This window comes from Mytilus californianus, unplaced genomic scaffold (assembly GCF_021869535.1).
Source record: "Mytilus californianus isolate M0D057914Y unplaced genomic scaffold, xbMytCali1.0.p SCAF_5, whole genome shotgun sequence".
Classification (NCBI taxonomy): domain Eukaryota; kingdom Metazoa; phylum Mollusca; class Bivalvia; order Mytilida; family Mytilidae; genus Mytilus; species Mytilus californianus.
In genome coordinates, this window is record NW_026262701.1 from 26896809 (window position 1) to 26922573 (window position 25765).

At 34.2% G+C, this 25765-nt stretch overlaps 1 protein-coding gene across 1 annotated transcript in view; it reads right to left on the reverse strand.

Annotated features, from left to right (window-relative positions):
* LOC127702710 (uncharacterized) overlaps positions 1-25765 on the reverse strand; it is a 241411-nt gene that overhangs the window by 188087 nt on the left and 27559 nt on the right. The window contains exons 3-4 of the mRNA XM_052207002.1: positions 24302-25525; positions 20382-21461 (exon numbers count right to left, since the gene is read on the reverse strand). Coding sequence (XP_052062962.1) covers positions 20382-21461; positions 24302-25525 — 2304 coding nt within the window. The remainder of the gene's footprint in view (positions 1-20381; positions 21462-24301; positions 25526-25765) is intronic.

The following is a 25765-nucleotide window of genomic DNA, read 5'->3' on the forward strand; positions in this document are numbered from 1 at the left end:
ATAGTGACCTGCAATTACCTGTCAAGGCCCAGAATTGACTTCAATTATCCCTAGCAGTGCCAAGAATTGACTTCAATTATCCCTGGCAGTGCAAAGAATTGACTTCAAATATCCCTGACAGGGCCCAGAATTGTATACAATTATCCCTGGCAGGGACCATAATTGACGTCAATTATCCCTGGCAGGGCCCATAATTGTCTTCAATTATCCCTGGCAGGGACCAGAATTGTATACAATTATCCCTTGCAGGGCCCAGAATTGTTTTCAATTATCCCTGACAAGGCCCAGAATTGTCTTCAATTATCCCTGACAGGGCCCAGAATTTACTTCAATTATCCCTGGCAGGACCCAGAATTGACTTCAATTATCCCTAGCAGGGCCCAGAATTGTCTTCAATTATCCCTGGCAGGGCCCAGAGTTGTCTTCAATTATCCCTAGCAGGGCCCAGAATTGTCTTCAATTATCCCTGACAGGGCCCAGAATTGACTTCAATTATCCCTGGCAGGACCCAGAATTGACTTCAATTATCCCTGACAGTACAGAATTGACTTCAATTATCCCTGGCAGGGACCAGAATTGACTTCAATTATCCCTGAGAGGCCCCAGAATTGTATACAATTATCCCTGACAGGACCCAGAATTGTCTTCAATTATCCTTGGCAGGGCCAAGAATTGACTTCAATTATCACTGGCAAGGCCCAGAATTGGCTTCAATTATCCCTGGCAGGCCCCAGAATTGTATACAATTATCCCTGGCAGGGCCCAGAAATGTCTTCAATTATCCTTGTCAGCGCTCAGAATTGACTTCAATTATCCTTGGCATGGCCCAGAATTGACTTCAACTATCCCTGGCAGGGTCCAGAATTGGCTTCAATTATCCCGCCAAGTTTTATCTTTGTGTTGTATACTGTAAAAGAATTATTTGCATGCAACATTTCCTGAATTCGCAAGAACTAATCTCGCCATTGTTTCCTTTGTTCAACAATCGCACTAATAAGTGCACGCAAAAATTTCTAAATTTACATTGTTGTTCTCATTGGCATTTTTTTTATTGTGAGGTATACATAAACCTTACATTTGTACCTATTTCTTTTCCATTTACCTCTTTTTGTTTGCGTTTTTATCATCTTTTAAGTCGAAAAGTATAGCTGTTACGAGTTTTGTAAATATCTTCACAGGCGCTTGGGAAATGAACCCCCCTTTTTCAATATATATATATGTAAGACTCAGATCGACGTCCGGTCTCTAATCGTCGTCCGTTCCTCAAATCGACGTCCAAATCTGACGTCACAATGAAATAAGATTCCAAATCGACGACTAATTTTATGTCCCCCTTATCGACGTCTTTTTTGTTGTTCTCAAATCGACGTCCAATATTTGGCAGTTGGAAAGCAAGTCCTTGGAAACGTCCGTTGTCGTCAAGCTCTATCAGCAACAATAGCAGGGGGAACTAATTAGGTGGCGCTACAGTCGTCCGTGACGTCAAAAAGTCCGCCAAATCAATCGGCTAAAAGATTGACGTTTAAAGTATTTATTTCAACTTGTCATGCTTTTATTATAATTGAATTTTAAAATTTGTAGGTTTTGCCACCAATATAGATTAAATAAGTCATACAAACATTATCAAAAATAGCTTGTTATTGCTATTCCTTTATCCTGTCCGTTCTAAAAAATTTCAGCCATCTTTTTTGTTCGCCAAAAACATGGATTTTTCATAACTTGACGTTTGCGTATCCAAATACGGAAGAGAACGGTAATAATCTTAAATGAAACCGGGTAAACTATTTCAAATTTCTACACAATTTTGAAGCCATCATTTTTTACTATTATACATCAATTTTGGTGACCACCAGTCATGTCAATTTGTACCTGGTTCTGGCTGCGTTTCTACTTCAAAACAGTAAAGTTCAATTTCTTTTCATTGTACCTGTTTCCAAAGTACTCTAAAATACTGATTTTATTATAGATATGAATGAAATTGTGATTAAAAATTGTTGTTTTTCACAATTCCATACGATACCTCCATTTTAAATAATTCAAACCCTTTTTTATCCCTACACAAATTGACGGTGACATTGTTTTCCTTTTCATATCCAGAAATCAACGCCACTTTGCTTATTTGAATATATATACTAAAGAAATCGGATACGGGTCACGGAAATTATATTGAAATGATAGGGAATTTTGAAAAAAATGTCTGTTTTAACTTTAATTTAAGTGATAGACAGGTTGCCGGGACAGAAAATAAATATACACAACAATATACACCATTCAGTAAACGAAACATAATGACTGTTGTTGCAAAAATCAAGGTTCCTGAGCTATTTTAAAAATCGAAGCGAGAGTCTTTTAACATTGCAGTATAAAATACAGGCTAAAATGGCTGAAACGTCAAATTTGCAAACTTCGTGTTGAAAATTGGCTAACAAGGTCATTACAAAAACAGGTTGCCGGGATGAAACTTGAAACTTGAATGTCCAAAGAATAAGCAAGTCCAAACCTTGTATGTGTAGTCGTTGAACTCTAGGTTCCCATGTAAAGTTAAAATGCCCCTATTTCAAGAAGAATAAACTCACGAAAACACGAAAAATTCACTAAATTCGCGTTCATCGTTTTGATTTTGACCGCCTGACAACTTTACGGAAATATCAGAGTGATTATAAACAAGGACTCTGTGACGGGCAACTTATAATATCCGTGTTTTAAAGATTTTAATGATATCAAGCCAGTCCAGTTCAAACTATTATCACGTGGTACAATTCTCATTTACATATTATGAATATTAATTAGCAAAAGTACTACTAATTTCTGGCTATGTTCAACATACGTCATATAACGTTTACAAAATATGTGTCAGAGTCATGTGCATAGTGAAAATTTACACATTGGACAAGTGAAACAACAAACAAAGTTCTTCTTTATGGCGTTTGAAACTATAGTATAGGTCTAAGAAAATTTCATTTATACTGGAAGCAAATATGACAAATTAATGATGGCCTATGGATAAACAAAAGCACAAAAATAGCAATAGAAAATGCATTGCAAAGAAAATTTCTGGAGGAAAAAACATATGAAAAAAGGAAATGAAGGTCAGTTAATTATATTTATATTTTATAAGTTAAAAACCTTGCTTATTAATTATCTCTTTACTAAGTAAGCTACATTAATAAGAGCAAACACTAGCTTTTCAAGTCAAACAAGAAATTAATTCATAGAGATGTGTTCTTACAAAATTGAATTTATTCAAATGGCAAATCCTTGTCAAATTTAATCATCATTGATCATTATTAAAGTAAAATGCACAAGATTTGTCATACCAACTTTCATTTCTGAGATTAATATCCAATTATTCAGATAAAATATACAATACTTTGTTAATAAATATGTAAAGCAGCAGATACAGCAACCTGAAGAGAAGAAGCCCCATTTTTTTCAAAGAGTTTACTTTCATAATCTATAAAATACCCTGAGAAATTGGACAAAGGCTACTGTGCTAGCTAATCTAATAGTTGAATTTTACAATAAAAATGATTTTTAAATTCAAAATTATGTCACTTTCACTTATAATTTTAAGCATTTTTTTTTACAGAATTTTTGTCATTTTTTGGTAAACTTTTCCTTTTTCTGTAGGATATTTTCTAGGCTGTACTGTACTGTTCAACTAAGAAACATAGGCTTGAGTTAAAAGGCTTTTTTACTTTGAAGAAACTAAATTTTGACTCTTGGTCCCATTATATTAAAATATAAAATATATAAAATGGTCAGTACTATTTTTTTTCAGAAAGATTACTTAAATTGTATACAGTATGTTTTATTGCATTAAACATTGTTAGAAGTAGTTAAAAAAAAATCCATTAGGAGTGATCCCATATCCCATTATAAAAATTGCAAACTGAAAGTAAATGTCATCAGCCAGAGCTAACTTATCAGTATCAGTTCAGCTAGGTTTCTAGATCTTATTTTTACCATTTTTTTGTCTTTTAATTTTTACCTGTAATCCTTCTCTGAAAAGTAGGGAAGTATCTCTTCTTAATATTATAATAACATAGTTGTTAATCGACTTTCTTTTATTTTCTTTTTGATTTTTGTAAAATAAACTCCTTTTTATTCATTTTGGTGTTTTTTTATTTTTGACTGGTGGTATCAAGGGGAGATAACCACTTGCACAAATCGGCAAAAAACCACCGCTTCGTGTTGAACATAACTTGACGTTTGCGTATCCAAAAACTGTATTGCCTAGATATTCATATCGAGTGTTTGTCTTAATGAGATGCTTTATTAAATTTAAATTCAGCCCATCATTTTTAGTTTCCTCGAAAATATTTAGATTTTTCGATCAGGAGCATGGACAATTTTCACACAAACTTCAAGTTTGAAGATAAAATAAAGAATAAAGGACTTTGAGTTGATGTGTAAGTTTTGACGAGTTAAAACTATGTATATTCAAGATTATTTTGATCAATAAGTTTTTGCCATGACAGTGGTATTTTAGTGAGTAAAAGTGAGGTTTGTCTCATCCGTAGTTTAACTGAATTTTCACGGTCACGTGACTCTATTGTTGCTGATAGACTTGGGGTCAAACCGTGACCTGCTTTCCAACTGTAATCAACGTCCTTTTTACGGACTCGCTGTAATGACGTCACAACTTTATTCAAAGAAAACAACTGTCATATTTCTGATTTGATAAAGGCATTTTCCGAATACAAGTGGTTGACTGAACCTTAGGGACTTATCATTTTTAACCTGGGAGGAGGGCTGGTCATTTTGAAATCAAACATATAAAATGTTCTTGACCCCCTCATAATATTTCACTACTTTTTTTTTACCCCCCCTTAAAAACATTTAAAAAAAATGTGATCCCCTGATTTAAACATGCACACCACTTACCTTTGCAACACATGGTATGTAGGATATTCTTAGAGATAAAATTGATCCTACACTATGAATTTATAAAAAAATTTGAACCCCCCTTTTCCACTTACAGAAAAAAACTTGATTCCCCCTACATTTTGACCAGCCCCACTCCCAGGTAAAAAATAATAAGACCCTAAACTCAAAAAGATGCACGTCTAAACAAGTGACAATTCTACGACAGATCCATGCATTGGATCACCAGTGAAGTAGGTGATACACGGTTGAAAACACATATGATATTCATAACTACTCATAATTATTTCTGTGACTGCATCTTACGATCCTCTACGATAGATAATTTAGCTAATCTGCAATCAATTCCATCTTCATGTACTGTGTTACAACTCTAGATTCTACTGACGAGGAAAGGTAACACTAGGCCACCGAAATCTGAATTTTCAGTTCAGTCTAGGTGGCCGAGTGGTCTAGAGCGATGGACACAGTGCAGGCGGTGATGTCTCGATATCCCAATAACATGAGTTCGCATCCCGGCGAGGGAAGAACATAAATTTGTTGCCGCAAATTTGCAGATTTAACATTGTTATTTAGAGTAGTTGTAAATATAATATGTTGTTTCAGCCGTGTATCACCTTCACTGGTGATCCGTAGAGTTGTCGCTAACATATATATATTGTTTCATTTTATTTTTCGGTAAATATTCATTAAAATTTTAGTTTAACTTACTTATTGAATGCTTTATTCTTATTGTTCTAATCCATTCTTATTTTCATATCAAACACTATTTACTAAAAATAAAGGAAATTAAACATTTATAGTTTTTGTTAAATCGACTTATGCTATCTGTGTAAACCAAACCATGACCAACCTTTGACAGATGCCGAAATTAACTCCCTGTGTAATTAAAACTTATCGGGTGGTTACATGTATACTCCAGAGGCTAGCTAAAAACTACTCGGACTGTCAACTGCAAGAACATTATTAACTTAGGTGGTGGGTATTTGACACAATACAGATGCAGTGATTGAACAATAGCAATATAATTTTTACATTTTTTTTCATTCCTGCAGAAGGTGCCAAAATAAATTAAGTTGGGAAAGAGGTTTGAGAAGCTTTCTAATATAATGAATGTTGTGAGTAGCATTAATTTAAATGGAAAACAGATGGACAATAAACATCTGGGGCGTGTTTTATTGGTCTCTTCTGCACATCTCCAGAATGTCTTCTGGTGAAGAGTCCAAAAAAAAAAAAGGATCTGGACCTCTTCTGGAGATATTTTACGGAAGATCAATAAAACAAAAATTCAATTTGCCGTCGAATATAGCAGATTTTTGTTATGCTGGATGATATAAATGAAGTTTACGATGATTTTATAGAAAATTAAGATACGTCCGGTAGACATGATTGCAAGTGTGCTCTGTTCGTGACATTTTTCTTTGTTCTTTCCTCTAACTCAATTTTGCGAGACAAATCTGGCTTAAACCCCCACTATTTGATTTTTAAGAATAACTTAAACTGCACAAAAATTCGTCAATGTTTGTCTCGAATATAATCGAAAAGACATCTTGTCTATCCATTTTTTTAAAGTAACCAAACTGGATTATTTTTGTATAAAGCAAAGATATCGGAAAGTTCTCAAAATCATTTTTCTCTGGTGGTCCTTGAAGAAAATCTTCTGGTCCAAACTATTATTTCTATTGCAAAATTTCGATGGTAAAAACCTTCGGACTACAACTTTTACAAAAATTTTCATTGTATATGTATCAATATGCAAGTATACAATGTATACCAGACATTTCTCAGACTGTTTTTTATTCTTTTTTTTTTTTTAATAAATCCATTGGTTGTGTACTGATTGATACTTCAGTCTGGGAGAACAAGATTTATTTCAGTACTAGTTGTTATTAGCTTTGAACAAACTTCCAGTAATTGCAAATACTCTTATTTCGGTGCTTTGTGTCTATTGTCTTAATGCAAGTTTTTTTTTGTGTGTCTCGTACCGATCTTTTGAGTTAATCTAATTTCAATTGATTTGTGCAGGTTGTTCTTATATTGTACTGTTACACCACTGTCCCAGCTTCGGGAAGGGTTGAGCGCTCACAAACATGTTCTTGTACTGTTACACCACTGTCCCAGGTTAAGGGGCGGGTTGGGCCGGATCCCGCTAACATGTTTAACCCCGCCACATTCTGTATGTATGTGCCTGTCTCAAGTCAGGAGCCTGTGATTTAGTAGTTGTCGTTTGTTGCTGTGTTACATATTTGTTTTTCGTTCATTTTTTGTACATTAATTAGACCGTTAGTTTTCTCGTTTGAATTGTTTTACATTTGTGATTTCGGGGCCTTTTATAGCTGACTATGCGGTATGGGCTTTGCTAATTGTTGAAGGCCGTACGGTGACCTATAGCTGTTAATTGCTGTGTCATTTTGGTCTCTTGTGGAGGGTTGTCTCATTGGCAATCTTCGTTTTTATATAAACCCTGCCATATTCTTTGTGTGCCTGTCCCAAGTCAGGAGCCTATAGTTTAGTGGTTGTCGTTGGTTCATGCCTCGACTCATATTTGATATTTTGTAAATTTTTTTGTTATGTATAATTAGGCCGTTAGTTTTTTCGTTTGAATTGTTTCTCACACTTTTCACGTCGGGCCTTTTATAGACGACTTTTAATACGGTATCGGGTTTTGTCATAGTTGAAGGCCTTAATTACGGTTGCCTATAATTGCTTACATCCACTTCATATTTAACTCCGGTGGATGATTGCCTCATTAGCAATCATACATCTCTTCGTTTTTATATTATATACCTGACTTTTAAACTCGTGTTTTCCTGAACCGAGTCCTGAACATGCATGACATATTTGTCACTGGGCGTTAAAAATTAGCAACAAACAATCAATCAATTTAAACTTGTGTTAAATAAGAAGAAAAACCATTTGATATTTATTCATTTATTGGGGTGGGGGACAGGAGGATTTCATATATGAATATGGTTGCCTGGTAAGAGCTGAAAAAAGGCATAATTAGCGACAGATTAAAAAAGTTAATAATGCCCTCTTCCCTTCCCCATCCTTCATCTATAAATTTAAACTGACCACCACGGAATAGCCCAACTTAGTGTTGAAAGTAGCGTTAAACACCAATCAATCAAAATCCCTTCCCTAGAATATCAAATAGTCGTCCCTTAAATTGTTCGTGTAGTTCTTATATTTATCCAGCTTATCGTCCTACAGGGATGTCCTACTAAGACTGTCATACCATAAAAACGTTTATAACACAGCTCACATTCTAACATATCTGCATTCATAAATTTATTAATGTCATTTAGACTAAACGACGCCATGTTTGTTATGTGCCTCTGCCGTCGAAACTACCTATAAAAAAAGAAGAGGTGGAAGAGAGCCAGAAGATCTTCCCTATTAAAAAAAACAAAACAGAAATGGACCTCTTCTGGCTCACTACCGAAGAATAAAAAAAAACACGCCCCTGCAAACAATAGATTTAAACTGTGTAACTGACTACTGAGTGGACCGTATCAAATGAAACTCATGTGTTAGTTTATTTTGCTATCTTCTGCAGACTGGAAAAAAAAATGCACATCAAAATCCAGGTAAGTTTTTAATTTTCTGAAACATAGACTACATATAACTTTTATATGTCTAGATCCTGCCATGCCTTAAAACTTTCCTAGATGCATGAGTTTGTCTGTACTTATAGTAGATTTTGTGGTGTAAACACGGCCATATTTTTCAAATCCTTTTGATGAACCTTAATATAAAAATGAATAAAGAGATGTGGTATGATTGCCAAGGAGACAACTATCCACCAAAGTTCAAATGAAGTGGATGTAAGTAATTATGGGCAACCGTACGGCCTTATATACGAAAAATATGAAACAATTCAATTGAGAAAACTAGCGGCCTAATTTTTAACAAAACAATTTACGAAAAACAATGCCTCGTTCACACGTACATTTAATTCGAATTGAATTCGAATCGAATGCGAATCGAATTCGCTAATCGCGTTCACACACTCTTCTTTTTTAATTCGAATTGATTCGAATTGGCTAAATCGCATTATCCAATTCGCATTAGAAATGCGTTTTTGTTAATACGAATTAAAAGTTAACGTCGTTAGGACAGTAAAGCGAATTTGACGCGAATTGCAATTCGAATTAGAATTTACGTTTGGACGTTAAACGTTTCGAATGCGAATTAAACTAATTCGAATTAGTTAATGCGAATCGAATTCGAATTACGTGTGAACGCAGCACAAATATGAAAGACATGAACCAACGACAACCACTGAACTACAGGCTCCTAACTTGGGACAGGCACATAAAGAATGTGGCAGGGTTTAACATGTTTGCTAGCGCCAAACCCTCTCTTTACCTAGGACAGTGGTGAAACAGCATAACATAAGAACAAACTATAAAAAAATCAGTTGAAAAAGGCTTAACTCATCAGATCGATTCAAAGCAGAAAAATATCCATCAAAAACAGAAACCGGTAGTGGTAGGAAATTTATACATCTTTCACAACAACAACAACAAAAATCATGTATCTAAGACTAAAATGTCAATCAGTACACATCCGATGGATTTAGTGTAAAGACGTCATTAACAGTCAGAGAAAACATAACCTTGTGCAATGCCAAACTATAGGTATCGACAGAACCGTGATATGTGCAATCCTCAAAGGCGTCTTAAGGTTTATGACCCTTCTATTTACTTGTGTATTACGAAATTTTCAAAGTCCTACAATATCAAAACTGTAAAAATTTTGAAATAAAAGTGACGTGCTATTTTGTACATATACCAATGGTAATCGTTGTTCAAAGCAATACTGTTAAATATTCCATTGCATTTAATAGACAATGGGGATTTGGATGCAAATAAAGCCAAGATTTTTTGAAAAAAAGAGACTTTTTACAAAGATTTTCGTTATAAAATTGTAAACATAGATTACTCACTTGTTTGTGCATGATGTGCTAGCGTTTATTGTCTATAAAAAGTCCTAAACAATCTTTACAATCCAAAAAACCTCGTGCTGAGCCACTAAAGTCGAGCGCACCCTAGAAGGTGTACTTGAATAAGTCCATTTTTGTACTTGTTTTAACCAATATCTTTATATATGTACTTGTTTACTGAAAATCATTGGTAGCACTGCATGAAATAATCCTCCATCGATTTAGCACAGAATTGTCAAATATAGGAGTACCAGGGGAAATGCTGCTGATTTTATTTTAATAAAATTTTCATATGTTTAGCGTTGAAACAGTGATACAGTTAGTATGTTGATGAAAAGTTGTTTTGAAACCACAAAAATATACATGCAAATGAACATTCTCTTATGTTTTTGGAATATGTAGTAACTCGGAAATTAATGGTTTGAAGCAAAACAAAAATATTTCTTTTTATTTTTCTGTAAAGTTTGTTTTGGGCATTGTATAAGATCGAGCTCCTTGTACTGCTTGTGAAGCTTAATGCTATGAAGCACAGCAATCGATAGTACATATCAGTATCTCACATCATGAATTCTTATCAGCAGGTTAAGTACTTTGATTGACTTGTTTCCAGTCACAGCGAGCGAAACAATATCTATTTTGTATTTTCGTTATACATCATATCGTTTTTTTAGTTCAGTACATTTTCCGTACTGATTTCAATGGTAGTTTCTTTTATGAACGTTTTGTTAATCTACTGATCGAGATGCAAAATAGAAGGAGGGTTGAGCTCTCAAAAACTAGTTCCATTATTATCGTGTGCCTGTCCAGAGTCAGGAACCTTGTCAGTTGTTGTCATATTTTAATATTTTCCGTTATTTGGAGAATTGGTTGTTAACTAATGACAGATCCTTGATTGTTTCTTTTTAATTCATTCACAACTTGTGTAGTTTGACATAATATATACATGGCAGAAGCCTTTATTTCGTTGAAGATTATGTTGCCCTAGATTTCTTCTGGGGATTTTTTATCGTTGGATTGCTGTCTCATTGACATTTACCCAAATTGAATATCTCCTTATATTGCTGCTCTTTCACATAAATTGTTAAACTAATCAAAATAAGACGGTTTTCCCGTTGTGTACACTCAGTAAGAAACTTTGTTTTGAAAATTCCCATATTTGTTTGCATTTTATATTGCCATCACTGAAAAAAATCGTCAACATGACAGATGATTCTAGTAGAACAGAATTTTCATTTTTTTTTGGTCCATTTTTTTTTTTTTTGGTGAACAGCTGTTTGTCTTTTCACCTTTTAATCTCTTTAATTTAGGCTTTGAATAATACATGGATCTTAACGACGTACAACGCATTTCAACCTGTTTATGTAAGAGGGCATTTACAAGTTTTTGCGTTCAATATGTTGGTATGAGAGTGTCGTCAATAACAATATACATTGTACATGTAAAAAAAATTTGGCTTTCCAGGTTTTGGGTAATGATAGAACCTGATTTATGTTTATATTCCAGAAATACAAGATTATGGTTATGAAAATCTATTTTTTGGTAATTATATAGACAGCCTTTAGGTATCGATCATTCATCTTTTGTGTGTGTGGCGGGGCATGTTTTTTTTAAAAGTTGTTGAATTCTAACAAAAAAAAAATGTTTTAGAAGGGAAGTGATAAAATAGTTTGTTTCCATTGAAAATGTGGGGGGGGGGGGGATCAATTATTGTATCACACACAAAATGATATGCACCAAGTTTGATCTCAAATACTGCAGACCTAGAGTAACTTCATAAACAAGTCAACAACACTACAGTCAAGTCACAGTTGTATGTTGGTTTCTGAAATAATCCTAACACACAGGAAAAATATCCTAAACTGGAAAACTAGAACACTTGTACGTTAGGGTTGCCAGGGCAAGGGAATTTAGGAAGTGAATGTGCTGGCCTGGTAAGAAACGCAAAATGAATAATCTTGCCCATGTAAGGTTCAAATTATTATTCTACCATACAAAATGAAGTACACAATTGGGTACAAAATCGAAAATATATGTTTGCACAGCCTTTCAACGTGCGTATGAATATGCTCTCCGCCAAACAATCTTCCTGGGCTCAAGAAAAAAAAATGATCATTTCCTGACAAAAATTTGCGCAAAACAATTTTTTTTACAATTTTCTTATATCAGAATCAAAATAATTATGTTTGCCGAACGTTGTGATTTTGTTCTGATTGTTTATTTTTGTTTCTTCAGTTCATCCAATTGATGATGCTATTTTTTTTGGCAAGATGTCGATACGAAATTTTCTATATGATGTATGTGCACTTTTGAAATTCGCACTGTTTAACAGAACAATTTTATAACTTTTTAAAAATACCCTTTTTATATCCAAGTGAGCTTTTCTCATCACTTGGCACCCGTCGTCAGTCGGCGTCTGTTAACGAAAATCTCCTCCTCTGAAACTACTGGGCCATATTCAACCAAACTTGGCCATAATCATCATTGGAGTATCTTGTTTTAAAATATGTCCGATGACCTGCCCCCCCCCCCCCCCCCCCCCCCCTCCCCCCGGCCGCAACTAACATGGCCGACATGACTAAAAATAGACTATAGGGGTAAAATGCAAGTTTTGTCTATTACCTTGAAAACTACTATGTGGATAGAGAAAATCTGACGGTAGCTAAAATGTTCAGAATGATGAGACCTACCTACTGTTTATCTACACCAAAACTGTCAGACGACCTCTCGTATAGGAGTTGTTGCCCTTAAATCACAGATTTTACCATTTTTTTTCAATTGTGCCTATTATCTTAAAATTATAATAGATAGAATCTTTAAACTACAAAAATGATCAGCAAGATAAGATCTACAAATGAAATTGTCCGACAACACCTTATTGGAGTTATTGTCCTTTAATGACGATTTTTATCCTGTTTTGTGTTTTTTTCTAATATCTTAAAAAGAATAATAGATGGATGGAAACCTAAACAAACAAAAATGATCACCAAGACAAGATCTACAAATAAGTCAACATAACCGAAATGGTCAGTCAACTCCTTATTGGAGTTATTGCCCTTTAATGACAATTTTTACCAATTTATTGCGTTTTGCCTTCTAACGTAACAACTATAATAGATAGATAAACATTTATTTAAGCTAAAATGATCAGCAAGACAAGATCTACAAATAAAAAAGCATGGCTGAAATTGTCAGTCGACTCCTTATTGGAGTTATTGCTCTTTAATGAAGATTTTTACCCATTTTTAGTGTTTTGTTCATTATCTTGAAAACTATAATAGATAGGTAGACACTTTTAATAGCAATATAGATACGACGAATAAGGGTAAATTCGTTAAAACAAACCATGAACGGTACAATGAAATGGTAGGCAATGTTTAAGTTTTGAGTTTACATTATGTAATATTTAAGTTAGGAATTATCCTTTTGTTTATTTACAGTTCATTTTAATAAATTCAAAATCAGAGTTAACTTAATTGTATACCACAGCCAATTTTATTCCATCAAATACACCTTAATAACTAAAATTTAAATGTTAAAAACAATTCTTTTTATAGTAAATTCAAAAGTTAATTAAATTTCCTGTATGTACCGGTATATTGGAAATGACGATTCTTGCTAAATGCGGATACACGGTATTCTGAGTATTGGTAAGCATATTAGCGAAATATTTAGTTTAATTTCAAAAGTTGTTTTTCTTTTTTCTTCTCTTTCGCATTGCTTTGATATTGCTTATTTTGTGTAATTTTGAAGTTCTTAATGTTCACATAATAACATAAACCGTTCCAATTGTACTGCACCAGTAAACCTCAAACTTATTTTGATTTTTTTATTTGTTTTAAAATTCAACTTTCAATCAATAATCCTGTCAAACTGATAAATGTTTTTTTTTTTGCAGTTGTAACTCATTTCTAAAAATATTTGTTTTGGACTGTAAATAGGCCTAAACAAAAGGATAATCCCTGACTAAGAACATGATTTACATTCATTCTGGCTTCACAATTAAGGAACACCTAATTCTACTTTCATTGGTCGATAGCACTTTGCTATATTCTAAACAAAATAAGAAAAACGGAAAAACTAAAGAAAAGAGACAATAAAGAGAAAACAGGGATTCGAACCATAAACCGACAAATCTCGACTTCTTACTTGACTCTACAACTCATTCATATAAACCTCGCTACCAACCTATACTATACGATTGTCTATTATGTATATATAACACAGGCACTTGTCTCTAAAAAAAATCATATATACCTTAATATAACACAAGGTACGTAACTCGCATTTACTGCGAGTCTTATATTCCAATCGGCTGTCGGTAGACGAAATAATTACGGTTGACATACTTGGGGAGGCCTGCTACGAATGATTCCGACAACAAAGGTAGGCGCTTTATACACCATTGTGTAGATAAATCAATTTAGATTTACGGCATAAGTTTTAGTGGGGTTGATAATCGAGAAATCGAAATATAACGGAATTTTGCGACCGGGTGACATTTTAAAAAAAATGCGAGTAAAGTACCTTGTGTTATATTAAGGTATATAGGAATATAAAATAGACATCTAAATTGCAATCTATTGGTAGCCGAGAGATATGAGTTAAATTCTGAAACAGCAAATGGATTTTTTTAAGAATAGGTATTTTTAAAGTATATTTTACATATAAACGGTATTCTTTGACCTTATTCAGTTCAAGTCAACGCGCAATGGGTCCATAAGAAAGAAAACGTTTATGTGATTAAATATTTTAATTTATTTTTACATTTTGATAGAATTTTCAAATGAAAATTAACTGTTACAAACAATAACAATGTGATAGGGTCATTTATATATTGAAATTATTTATTTGCAATGTACATATATTTTATCATTTATTATTTTCCATGTCCAGATAATCTCAAGTTGTAGTTTAAAATATATGTAGTATTGATTTATTACGAAAATATGGACATAAACAGTAGATTAATACAGGTGATCAATACTTTATATACATGTTTTTATTATCAACTGTTTAGTTCTGATGTAAGTCTTGTGATGTCATTTCGTATATCTGTGTGATGAAGAACTGGTATAGGAGTTTCATTGGACGATTATGTCACAAGGGATTAATTCTATTTTCTGATTGGTTAGATTTGACCGAGGGAAATTATAAAATTTTGATATTGTTTGAGAGAAAGCACTGGATCATTTTGTCTTGTGTAACTTTCGGAAATTAATTATATTTCTGTGATTATTTATTTAATGAATGGCTAATATTTATTTTGAATTTATTGAACCATAAAATTAATTTTTTACTCTTCACATTGAATAATCCGCGAAGCGGATTATGTAAAATGTGAAGAGTCAAAAATTAATTTTATGGTTCAATAAATTCACAATAAATAATAGCCATTCATTATAAATAAATTTCTATCAAAAATAAGGGCCAAAGAGCTTTTTATATTATTTATATTAATAATAACAACGTACACACATGTTGGCGCATGAATACACAACGTCAGAGTGGGCGTGTCGCCTTAAAAATTGACAACATTGAAAATAAAGTTAATACTTTTAACCAATCAGAAGACAGTAAATACACCAAATTTATTTATTAGGAAATGTTCCTGTTGTCTCTAAGAATAAAGATTTAAATCTTTACAGTTGAATTATTCTTACTACCTATTAAATATTTCCTGTACACAAGGGTGTCTAGTTTTTGTGATTAGCCAGTGGCCACCCCTGTTACAGGGTTGGAAAATACTTTAATTGAAGCGTTTAAGAAACTAGGAACAAAAACCAAAGATTACAAACCCAAAAGAACTAAAAGAAAAGATGGCAAAGGAAAGTTGTATTTAATAATATATTTAATTCGTTTTCACATTTGATAGATTTTATTATATTTGATAGAATTTAATAAATAAAAAAAACAAACAAACAAACAAAAACAACATGCAATCAATATCAATATTTTTTTTGGGTTAAAAACATGATTTTGCTTATTATGTTGTTTTATCTTGAGTATCTTATCCCCCCTCCCTCCCCCCCCCCAAAAAAAAGCAGAAAAAAAAAAACAATGAACACTACATGCATGTAAACCAGTAGACTGTCCTCTCGCAATCATACAAAAATTTGTGGATACATTATAATATTGAAAATGTCAGTGGACCTGTATTGTGTTCATTTGATACCATTACCATTACTAATAATAAATAGGGGTCATCAATATGATGAGCTTCTAGTCAGTTTGGTACGCAGGAATGAGAATGAGACTGAGACTTGGATGCATGTCTACCGAATTTGAAGAAAAAAATCAATGGTTATCAGCCCCTCATTGTGGTAAAATTCATTCTTTGTCAATACATAACAGAATCATCATCTATTGCAGTCCTCATTGACTTGATTAAATGTCCGAGTCCTGGACCAACTGGCGTTAAAAGAAATTAATATTAATTCATTAAACATAAATCAGAAAGTTATCCTCAAATATTGATACAAATTCCAAAATAAAATGTGTATAATAAATATGTTGAAACTAGTTACCCTTTTGGTACTCATCTCAAGATGTTTTGATTTTTGTGGGGAAGGGGTTTATGGTGTTGTTGATCCATGATATTTCAATTACAAGTCAGCCATTCAGATTTGCTTATTAGGGGAAAACTATTTAATTTGAAACAAACTTCTCTTTTTTTTATTTCTATTTTTGCCATTTAAAACCTGGATAGTTTATTATCAGAACTGTTTTTATATGAATGCCATCAATTTGAGAGGTACTGAGAGCAAAATTTAAAATAAATATTGTCGTCCTAAGCCTACCCCATTCCTAATTACAACTAACAGAACTTATACATCTATTTCTACCGGATGATGGCAACACTCAACAAGTTGATTATTTTTCCATAACTTCGCTGCGCATACGGACCCCTCCCCCCATAATGTTTGAATTTAGTTCAGCTTTGTCACCGAGGGTTTGAAAGCATTAACTAACGGTACTGATACAACCACAGGAGTGAGAGTGTTCCAATCCTTGATGGTTCGTGGGAAGAAAGAATATTTCCGGTAATCACTTGATGACGCTGGAATTTGGAAGCTTCTGTCGTGCATGTTTCTTGACAGTCGTTAAGGTGGCATCAGACGACCTTCCTTTATAACTACAACTGTATCATTTATTATTTTGAAGAGCATGGCAATTCTTGCATCTTTTCGTCTTTGTTTCAAAGATCTCCATTCTAAGTGATTGAGCATCTTGCTTACACTTGAGTGATAATGGTGTTTATTCATCACATATCGTGCTGCTCGTCTCTGGACCATCTCTAGTTGGTCAATCTCTGTTTTATAGTATGGATCCCATACTGGACTAGCGTATTCTGTTATATGTCTTACAAATGTTTTATACGCATTTTCCTTTACAGAAGTAGATCCAATGTTCAGATTTCGTTCTAGGAAACTGGTTGTTCTATTGGCTTTATTACATACGTTATTAACATGGTTATTCCATTTCAGTTCGGATGTGAATGTGCAGCTTAGGTATTTGGCGCTTTTAACGGGTTCTAGAGTGTGACCATGTAGATTGTAAGGTGTTGCAATGACATTGTTTTTCCGGCTGATGGTAAGTACCTAGCACTTGTCTGGGTGGAAGGCCATTTTCCATTTGGTTTCACATGTAGTTAGTTTATCCAGATCTTTTTGTAGGTCGTCCGAGTCTTTTCGGTTGATATAGTAAGGTATGCTATAGTGTCATCTGCGAATAGTCGGATAGTGAATTTAATTCCATCGGGCATGTCGTTGAGGTAGAATAGGAATAATGAAGACCCAAAAACTAAGCCTTGGGGTACCCCAGACTCTACATCAATATGTGAAGAGTTCTCTCCATCCACTACTACTGCTTGTGTTCGATGTGACAGAAAGCTAGCAATCCACCCATTGACGCTTCATCTGATTCAATAGTGTTCGAGTTTATGTACGAGGAGACTGTGACTGACCTTAATTGTCGAACGCTTTAGAGAAATCCATAATCATTACGTCTGTATGTTTACCTGCACTCATGTCGTCCACAAAATCAATAAGTTGGTTTTCGCAAGATCGTTTAGAACGAAAGCCATGTTGTAATGGGTAGAGAATTTGGTGGCGATCTGCATGGTTCATGATATGGCTTGTGATAATGTGCGCTATGCGTTTGCAGCAGATAAAAGTCAGAGATACTTCTCTTCTCTATATCGCTATCCTTTCTTGAAGACTGGGCTAACATTGGCATTTCTCCAGTCAGGTGGTACGTTCCCTGTTTCAATTGATGTTTTAATGATGATTGTACGTATTAGGGCTATTTCCGTTGCCAGTTCTTTAAGTAATCTTGGTCTAGTATTGTCGGGTCCTGCTGCTTTATTTGGATAAATTTTCGTAAGTAATTTTAGTATTTCTGTTATGTCAAGTTCCTCAGCAGAAGGGTATTTACTTGACATCTGACATCGAGATATGAGCTCTCGCTGGTTGTATGTATCCTTGGTGAAGAAAGCCGATTGGAACTGTTTATAAAGGATGGTTGCTTGGTCTACTGGGTGCGAGTGTAGTAATCCCTCACTACGTAGTGGTGCCACTCAGAAAACAGGAAGTAGTTGTCTGACAGAGCAAAAACGTCCTCACACTTTACAACTCATTACCGTGAAGCTTCTGACCAAATATGATGTCATTCTGTGTAGTAGTTCATGAGAAAAGTGAAAAGAAAATATTTGTTTTCAATCAACATATTGAAAAATTCAAACTATCAGCAAACAGGAAGTGTACAACATCAGAAAAGCACCCACACTTTACCACTCATCACTGCCAAGCTTCTGACAAAATAATAATGATGTCATTCTGTTGAGCAGTAACAGTGCATAGAAATTATTTGTTAGGCAAACAGATGAATATACGGACAAGGTGATTACAATATAGCCCCCCCCCCCCCCCACCCTTTCCATGTCCTAAGAAAAGTGCAATAAAAATATTTTTTGGATGAACAGAGGAACAGATGAATAGAAATGTTTATTAAATTTTAAATTGATTTGGGTAAATCTGGAAATAAAAGCTACACATTTATACAATTTGTATATATTCTGTTGCAGCTCATTGACTTTTAAATAAATTTGAACTTCGTAAAATCTGAAAGATAATTAAAGAACATAGTTCCAATGTCCCCCGTGTTGCACATATATATATGTTCTGTTCATGGGCAATAACTAAAAAAAAATTTTTTGGGGTCTTTTAAACCTTTTTAAACTATCTTACTAGAGAGTTGAAGACTTGAGAACAATTTCCGAAATGAGGGAAACTCATTTAAAATATTTTATCGGCACTTATTTTCGAAATTGGCAAAGACATTGCTGTTATATACCTTTGATAAGAATTTGATAAAAATCTGGCAAAAATTGTACATGTGAGAGCACTTACAATGCAAATTTCCATATAATTTATGTTTCTAAGGGGTGTAACTATTTTAAAAATAGTTGATCGGCACTAATTATCGAACTCGTCCGAGACATTGGTGATATAAACCTACAATATAAGTTTCATAAAGAATTGTACACATGAGAGCGCTAGCAATGCAATTTTCCATATAATTAATGTTTCCAAGGGGTATAACTCTTTTAAAAATAGTTGATCAGTACTGATTTTTGAACTCGTCTGAGACATTGCTGATATCAACCTACAATATAAGTTTCATAAAAATCTGGCAAGAATTGAACACATGAAAGCGCGTACGATGCAATTTTCCATATATTTAATGTTTCCAAGGGGATTAACTCTTTTAAAAATAGTTTATCGGCACTGATTTTCGAACTCTTCCGAGCCCACTGCTGATATTAACCTACAATATAAGTTTCAAAAGCTGGCAGGTATTGTACACATGAGAGCGCTAACAATGCAATTTTCCATATAATAAATGCTACCAAGGGGCATAACTCTTTTTAAAATAGGTTGATCTGCACTGATTTTCGAACTCGTCTGAAGCATTGCTGATATACCTACAATATAGGTTTCATAAAATTCTGGCAAGAATTGTACACATGAGAGCGCTAACGATGCAATTTTCCTTATAATTATGTTTCCAAGGGCATAACTCTTTTAAAAATAGCTGATCGGCACTGATTTTCGAACTCGTGAAAAAAATTTGGCAAGAATTGTACATGTGAGAGCGCTAACAAGACCGGACGGACGGACGCACGCACGGTAATTCTATGTCCCCCGCAACGCATTGCGCAGTGGACATAAAAATAAGTAACATACAATGCTTCCCATGTTTAAATATCTGGTTTTCAAAAAGGAATCAAGTTTTCCTGATGACATCACAGAATATGAATCATCTTGCTATAAGCAAGAAGACATTGCCACTAGTGGAGAAGGGACTACTTATCCTAGTGAGCACCTGCATTCACCCCTAGTTTTTAAAAGTGATTTTTTTGTTACTTTGACCTTGATGTTTTTATTCGTTTGTGTGAATATAATGTTGTTTCTATCCCTAAAATACATGTAAATGTAAATGTATATCCTAACCTACTCAAACATAATGAGAATAAACATATTCTCACCTGATTTTGACTCTTTCTGTTTTATATCCTCTTGTTTCAGACCTGGCTTCATTGTTTTACAAGTAGCACATTTCTGAACATCTGATTTCCTTGTTACCAAGCATACAGTACACGTCCATACTCCCTCCTCTTTTTTCAACATAGATCCGAGTGATGGTTTATCTTTGGTCCCTGTTTTAGCTGGCTCTTTTTGCACTTGGTTTGATTTCACCTGTTGAAGTTCAGACTGCAATTTTTCAAATGTTGCCTTGAACTTCAAAGCAAGGTCCTCATCCTTAAAACAAACTACAAAATATTGGATCTTAATTTCTCCCTCAGATAAGTCCTCAGCAATCCAGCTCCATGCCATTTTAGAAGACTGCAAAGGATAAAGTTTCATTTTTTTTGTGAGGAAATGCTTGGCATAAACTTTCAAAACTTGATCTCGTCTCATTAATAATTGAACACGTTTTGTTTGTTTATGACGTAAGAGTTTCAATTCGCCAGATCCTCTTTCCTTCCAAAGTCCGTCATCAAATCTTAATAATGTTGCCTTTTCACAAAAAACAGTTTCTCCTTCCTCTTCTCCTGTTTTTGTTGCAATAAGATCAGGCAAGTCTATGATAGGTTTGATAAAAACATTTGGTTCATATCCCTGCTGCACAAAATCATCACTTGTTTTTAATAAAGAATTTACAAGACTTGTCTCCTTTGATAATTTACAAGCAATAATATTTTCCTTTTGAGGGAATATACATATATTCCCAACAGCACCAGAAGTGGTAGAAGCCTTCGTAGCTGAAGTGCACAAATTTTGATTAGCTCCTTGAGTAGTCGATGACACTTGTCCAAATCTGGATGTTGACTGAGTACCCGTTGTAAACGATTGTTGTCCAAAACTATAGGTTACTTTTGATGCTGAAGAACCAGTAGCAATTGAAGTAACCATAGAAACAGGATTAGGCAATGGTTTGTCAGGTGATGCTGAGGCCGCTTGGAGACTACCTAACAGTGGTAAAGTTGTTGGAGTAGCATTTGATGAACTTACAGCTCCTACATTTTGTGCTGCCGATGAAGTACCAAATATAGGTCGCTGCAACTCTGAAATGGAAGATAAACATAAATAAAATGTATATAGAATTTATGCAAATTGCTTACATCCAATGTGGTTGCATTTACCAGACACTAATTGTTTTTAACTAAATGAGGACAGGTTAACCATAATTTGGTAATTGGTTCACTTTTATTTGTGTTATTGTTACAACATAAATTTAGATTTCAGAGATTTAATTTTCCTGATTTTAAGTTTGTACTTTTGTGTGCCTTTTGTTGGTCCCCTAACCATTATTAAAATTAGAGTATTGAATCTCACAAAATTAGTTTAACCATGCCGAAAATTTCATGTGCCTATCATCATTTTTTTGTGGAGAATTTGTTGTTTATGACAGATCTTTGATATTTTGATATATTGTTTTATTTTTTCACAACTTTTTTGAAAATTTAGAGCTTGACATACGTGTAGTGTATAGACACATGTCCATTGTAGGAGACTGTATTTTTAACACTAGATGTCTTTTGGTTGCTTGTATTATTGGGTTGTTGTCTCATCGACAAATACCCTACATGTTTTTTTTATTCACAGCACTCTGGTTATTGAGCCAAAATCTACCTGTACAGTTTATCATCACTTTAAAAGGCTAACTTCTATAATCACGAAGACCCATTGCAAAAAGGGTGAGGTGGACTAAATCTGCTTGTATGTTAAACATGTTAAAAAAAATTGTCAGTTGCTCATCAAAGGTAATGGTTGACTAAATCTAGACACATCTGTTGTCTTCACTTTGTAAACTGGCTACATTTAAATTGTTTGCTAGGAATAGGCATACAATAAGACGATGTAATTGAAAAGCTCAACCAACAATACTCTTGGAAGCTATGCATGTAAATTATCTAAAATTAAATTGATGTTCTTTAGACGGAGATAATCCTATTGATGAGTATTCTAGGTAATGTAGCGTTTTTTGTTGTTGGTTATTTTGTTTATACCAAGGCTTTAAATACATATTAAAGTTTTATCTTCAAAGTTTGTTTATCATAGCTGCAACTCTAAATATATAAACCATTGGCTATAAACTCATCATAGATACCAGGATTAATCTTTTTGTACGCTGGATGCGCATTTTCTCTACAGAAGACTAATTAGTGACGCTAGAATCAAAAAGCTAAAAAGGCAAAATAAAGTACGAAGTTGAAGGGCATTGAGGACCCAATTTCCGAAAGGTTTTGTAAAATACAGCTAAGGTCATATTCTCCTGTGGTAGCTATGACATTACTGTGAGTTGACTGGTAGTGTTTCACTCCGAAATGAATTAATTCGAATTGCATAATTGGTTCCCATGACGAAGAAGTAATCAATTATAAGCTTTCAACAATGACAAAATCGCATACCGTATATTCGGCTATAATAGGTCCCAACAAGAAAAATGTGAAACAATTCAAATGAAAAAAACTAATGACCTAGTTTATAACAATTCAATATAGGAAAAACAAATATGACAGACATTAACCAACGAAAACCACTGAATTACAAGCTCATGACTTGGGACAGGCACATAGATAATGTGGTGAGGTTATGAACATGTTTATTAACGCTCAACCCTCCCCTTGCCTGGGACATTGGTGTAGCAGCACAACATAATAACAAAATATAAATAATTTGTAAATTTGTTTAACTCAATGATCGGCACAAATCACAACCCCCACTAACCTAAAACTAATAGACAAAAATCATCGATATAAGAGTACTCGCAGTTACGGAAAGCTAGTTCAAAGCCAATTACAACTAAAACACTGAAATATCCATATCAATGAAAGAAAAAAAAAATACTGTTTGCATTTGATTTACTTAAAGTACGTTCCCTTCGGTAAAAATACTCAGTAAAAATAAAACAAGTAAACAAGTAAAACTGTGAGCTACTGCCGCCGAAATATTTCGGTAAACAGGAATTTGTTGAGTGATGAATCTGAAAACGCATCACACGGTGTAACTTATTTGTATAAACCCTGAAACCAAATTTCAGAAATCCTTGTCAAGTAGTTCCTGAGAAAAATGCGCCGAAAATTTTCAATTTGGCTATCATGTGTAAAATAATACAAGTGTTCGGTAAACAGGAAGTTGTTAAGTGATGAATCTGAAAACGCATCACACGGTGTAACTTACTTATATAAACCCTGAAACCAAATTTCAAAAATTCTTGTCAAGTAGTTCCTGAGAAAAATGCGACGAAAATTTTCAATTTGGCTATCATGTGTAAAATAATACAAGTGTTCGGTAAACAGGAAGTTGTTGATTGATGAATCTAAAAAAGGCATCACACGGTGTAACTTACTTATATAAACCCTGACACCAAATTTCAGAAATCCTTGTCGAGTAGTTCCTGAGAAAAATGCGACGAAAATATTCATGGGACGGACGGACTGACGGATGGACTGACGGATGGACTGACGGAAGGACAGACAGAGGTAAAACAGTATACCCCACTTTTTTAAAGCGGGGGTATAAAAAGTCTTGATTAAAATATCATCAAGGTGACGGTAAGTGTTTTTAAACTGAACAATCAAATGTTATTTAGACAGACCTTTTCTCAGTTGGTTGTGGTTTATAACAATACAGGTACAAGTCTGCTACTAATTGGGCAAAATTGGTGCCCATAGGAATGCCTACAACCTGTCGAAAACTTATATTGAAGAAACGTATATAGATGTTGTCTAGGAGAAAAAATGTACCGCTTTAATCATCTTATCAAAGTTGCAGTAAGTATATCTAGCATATTTCCTTATTTCATTACAGAAGAAGGCTTTATATGAGTCGAGAAAATAAATCTTAAATCTTATTCTTCAAAGGCCATCTTTTGATGGTGAAAATGTAAAACTGACTTTACCGCTGCTCTTTTCTGGTGTAAAGCATGGTTGTAATGTAAAGTTGAAACCTTTGGCTGCAGCATCTGGTTTATTTTTCTCTGCAACTGATTTTGTTGTTGTGAAAGTAAAACCAGCGAAGGCAAGATTGGATTCAGATTTTTCCTTTGCTACATCTGGTGAAGGGAATGTGAATCCAGAACCAGCTTTAGTATCAGATTTGCCAGCTGTTCCAAAAGTGAATCTTCCTTTTCCACCAAAATTAAATCCACCAGTGGAACTTCCGAAAGCTGAGGACTTTTCAGATTCTTTTGGTAGGTCTTCCCTTTTAACACATGGCTTCATGATACCACAGGCAGGGCACTTGAGTACATCTCTGTTATTTGAACAAAGACAGCCATCACATTTCCATCTACCCTCCTTATGTTTAAACAAATCACCAAATCCTTTCTTTCCATCCTTCTTTTGAGGCTGATCTGCAGCTTTAACCCCCTCTTTAGTAACTCCAGGTTTAAGTGTTCCACAGACTGGACATCTTAAAGAATCACCGTTATTACACATAAGACATCCATTACACTTCCAAATTCCTTCTTTCGGATTAAACTGATTTCCAAATTCTTTCTTTTCATCTTTCTTAGCAGGCTCAGGTTTAATGATACTTGATGAAAACCCAAAAAATGTGCTAGCCTGAAATGCTACTGGTTTGTTAGCTGTTTCTGTAACAGCTAGGGGAAGTGGGGCAGTAGTAATTTGAGCACTGGACTTAAAGGTAAATGTTGAAGCTGGTTTGGAAGTGTTAGGCTTAGTCTCTCCACCGAAACTGAAATCAGATAATTTAGCTGTTTGTTGGATGGTGAAACCACTTAAAGTAGACTTGTTGAATTCAGGTGTAGATTGATCTGGCTTTGAAGGTTCAGTTTTCTTGTCAGAAGTAGAAGACACAATCGGTCCAAAACTGACTGCTCCTGATGTTGGTTTTTTCTTGTCAGACTCTGGTAATTTTCCTAATTTAAAACCACCGATGAATGGAGGTTTGCCAGTATATGCTTCAGCTGTGGTTGTTTTTACTGCAGAAACTGTTTGTCCATCAAACTTGATTCCACTTCCAGTAGCAGGAGTTGTGCTGTCAGCTGCCTTTGGTGTCTGACCAAATTTGATGTCTGCAGTAGATTTTGGTGTTGCCCGTGATTGTATGGAAAAGCCTGGGGATTTTTGCTCCGAGGTTGTATTTCCAATCTTGAAACCACCTGAACAAGAAAACATTAAAATTATAACTGGATAATTACGGATATATAGACAAACAGATGGACAAGGTCATGGCAGTATATCATTCACTCCAAGTGTTAGTTATAAAAACTTTTGTTAAAATCAAATAAAAGTTTTTATCATGGTCAATCTATAATGATCTAGATGAATTTTGTTCACAGATTTATCTGAACTAGTCAGTTTGAGAGTCATCAAAATACTAATCAAAAACTTTTTGATTT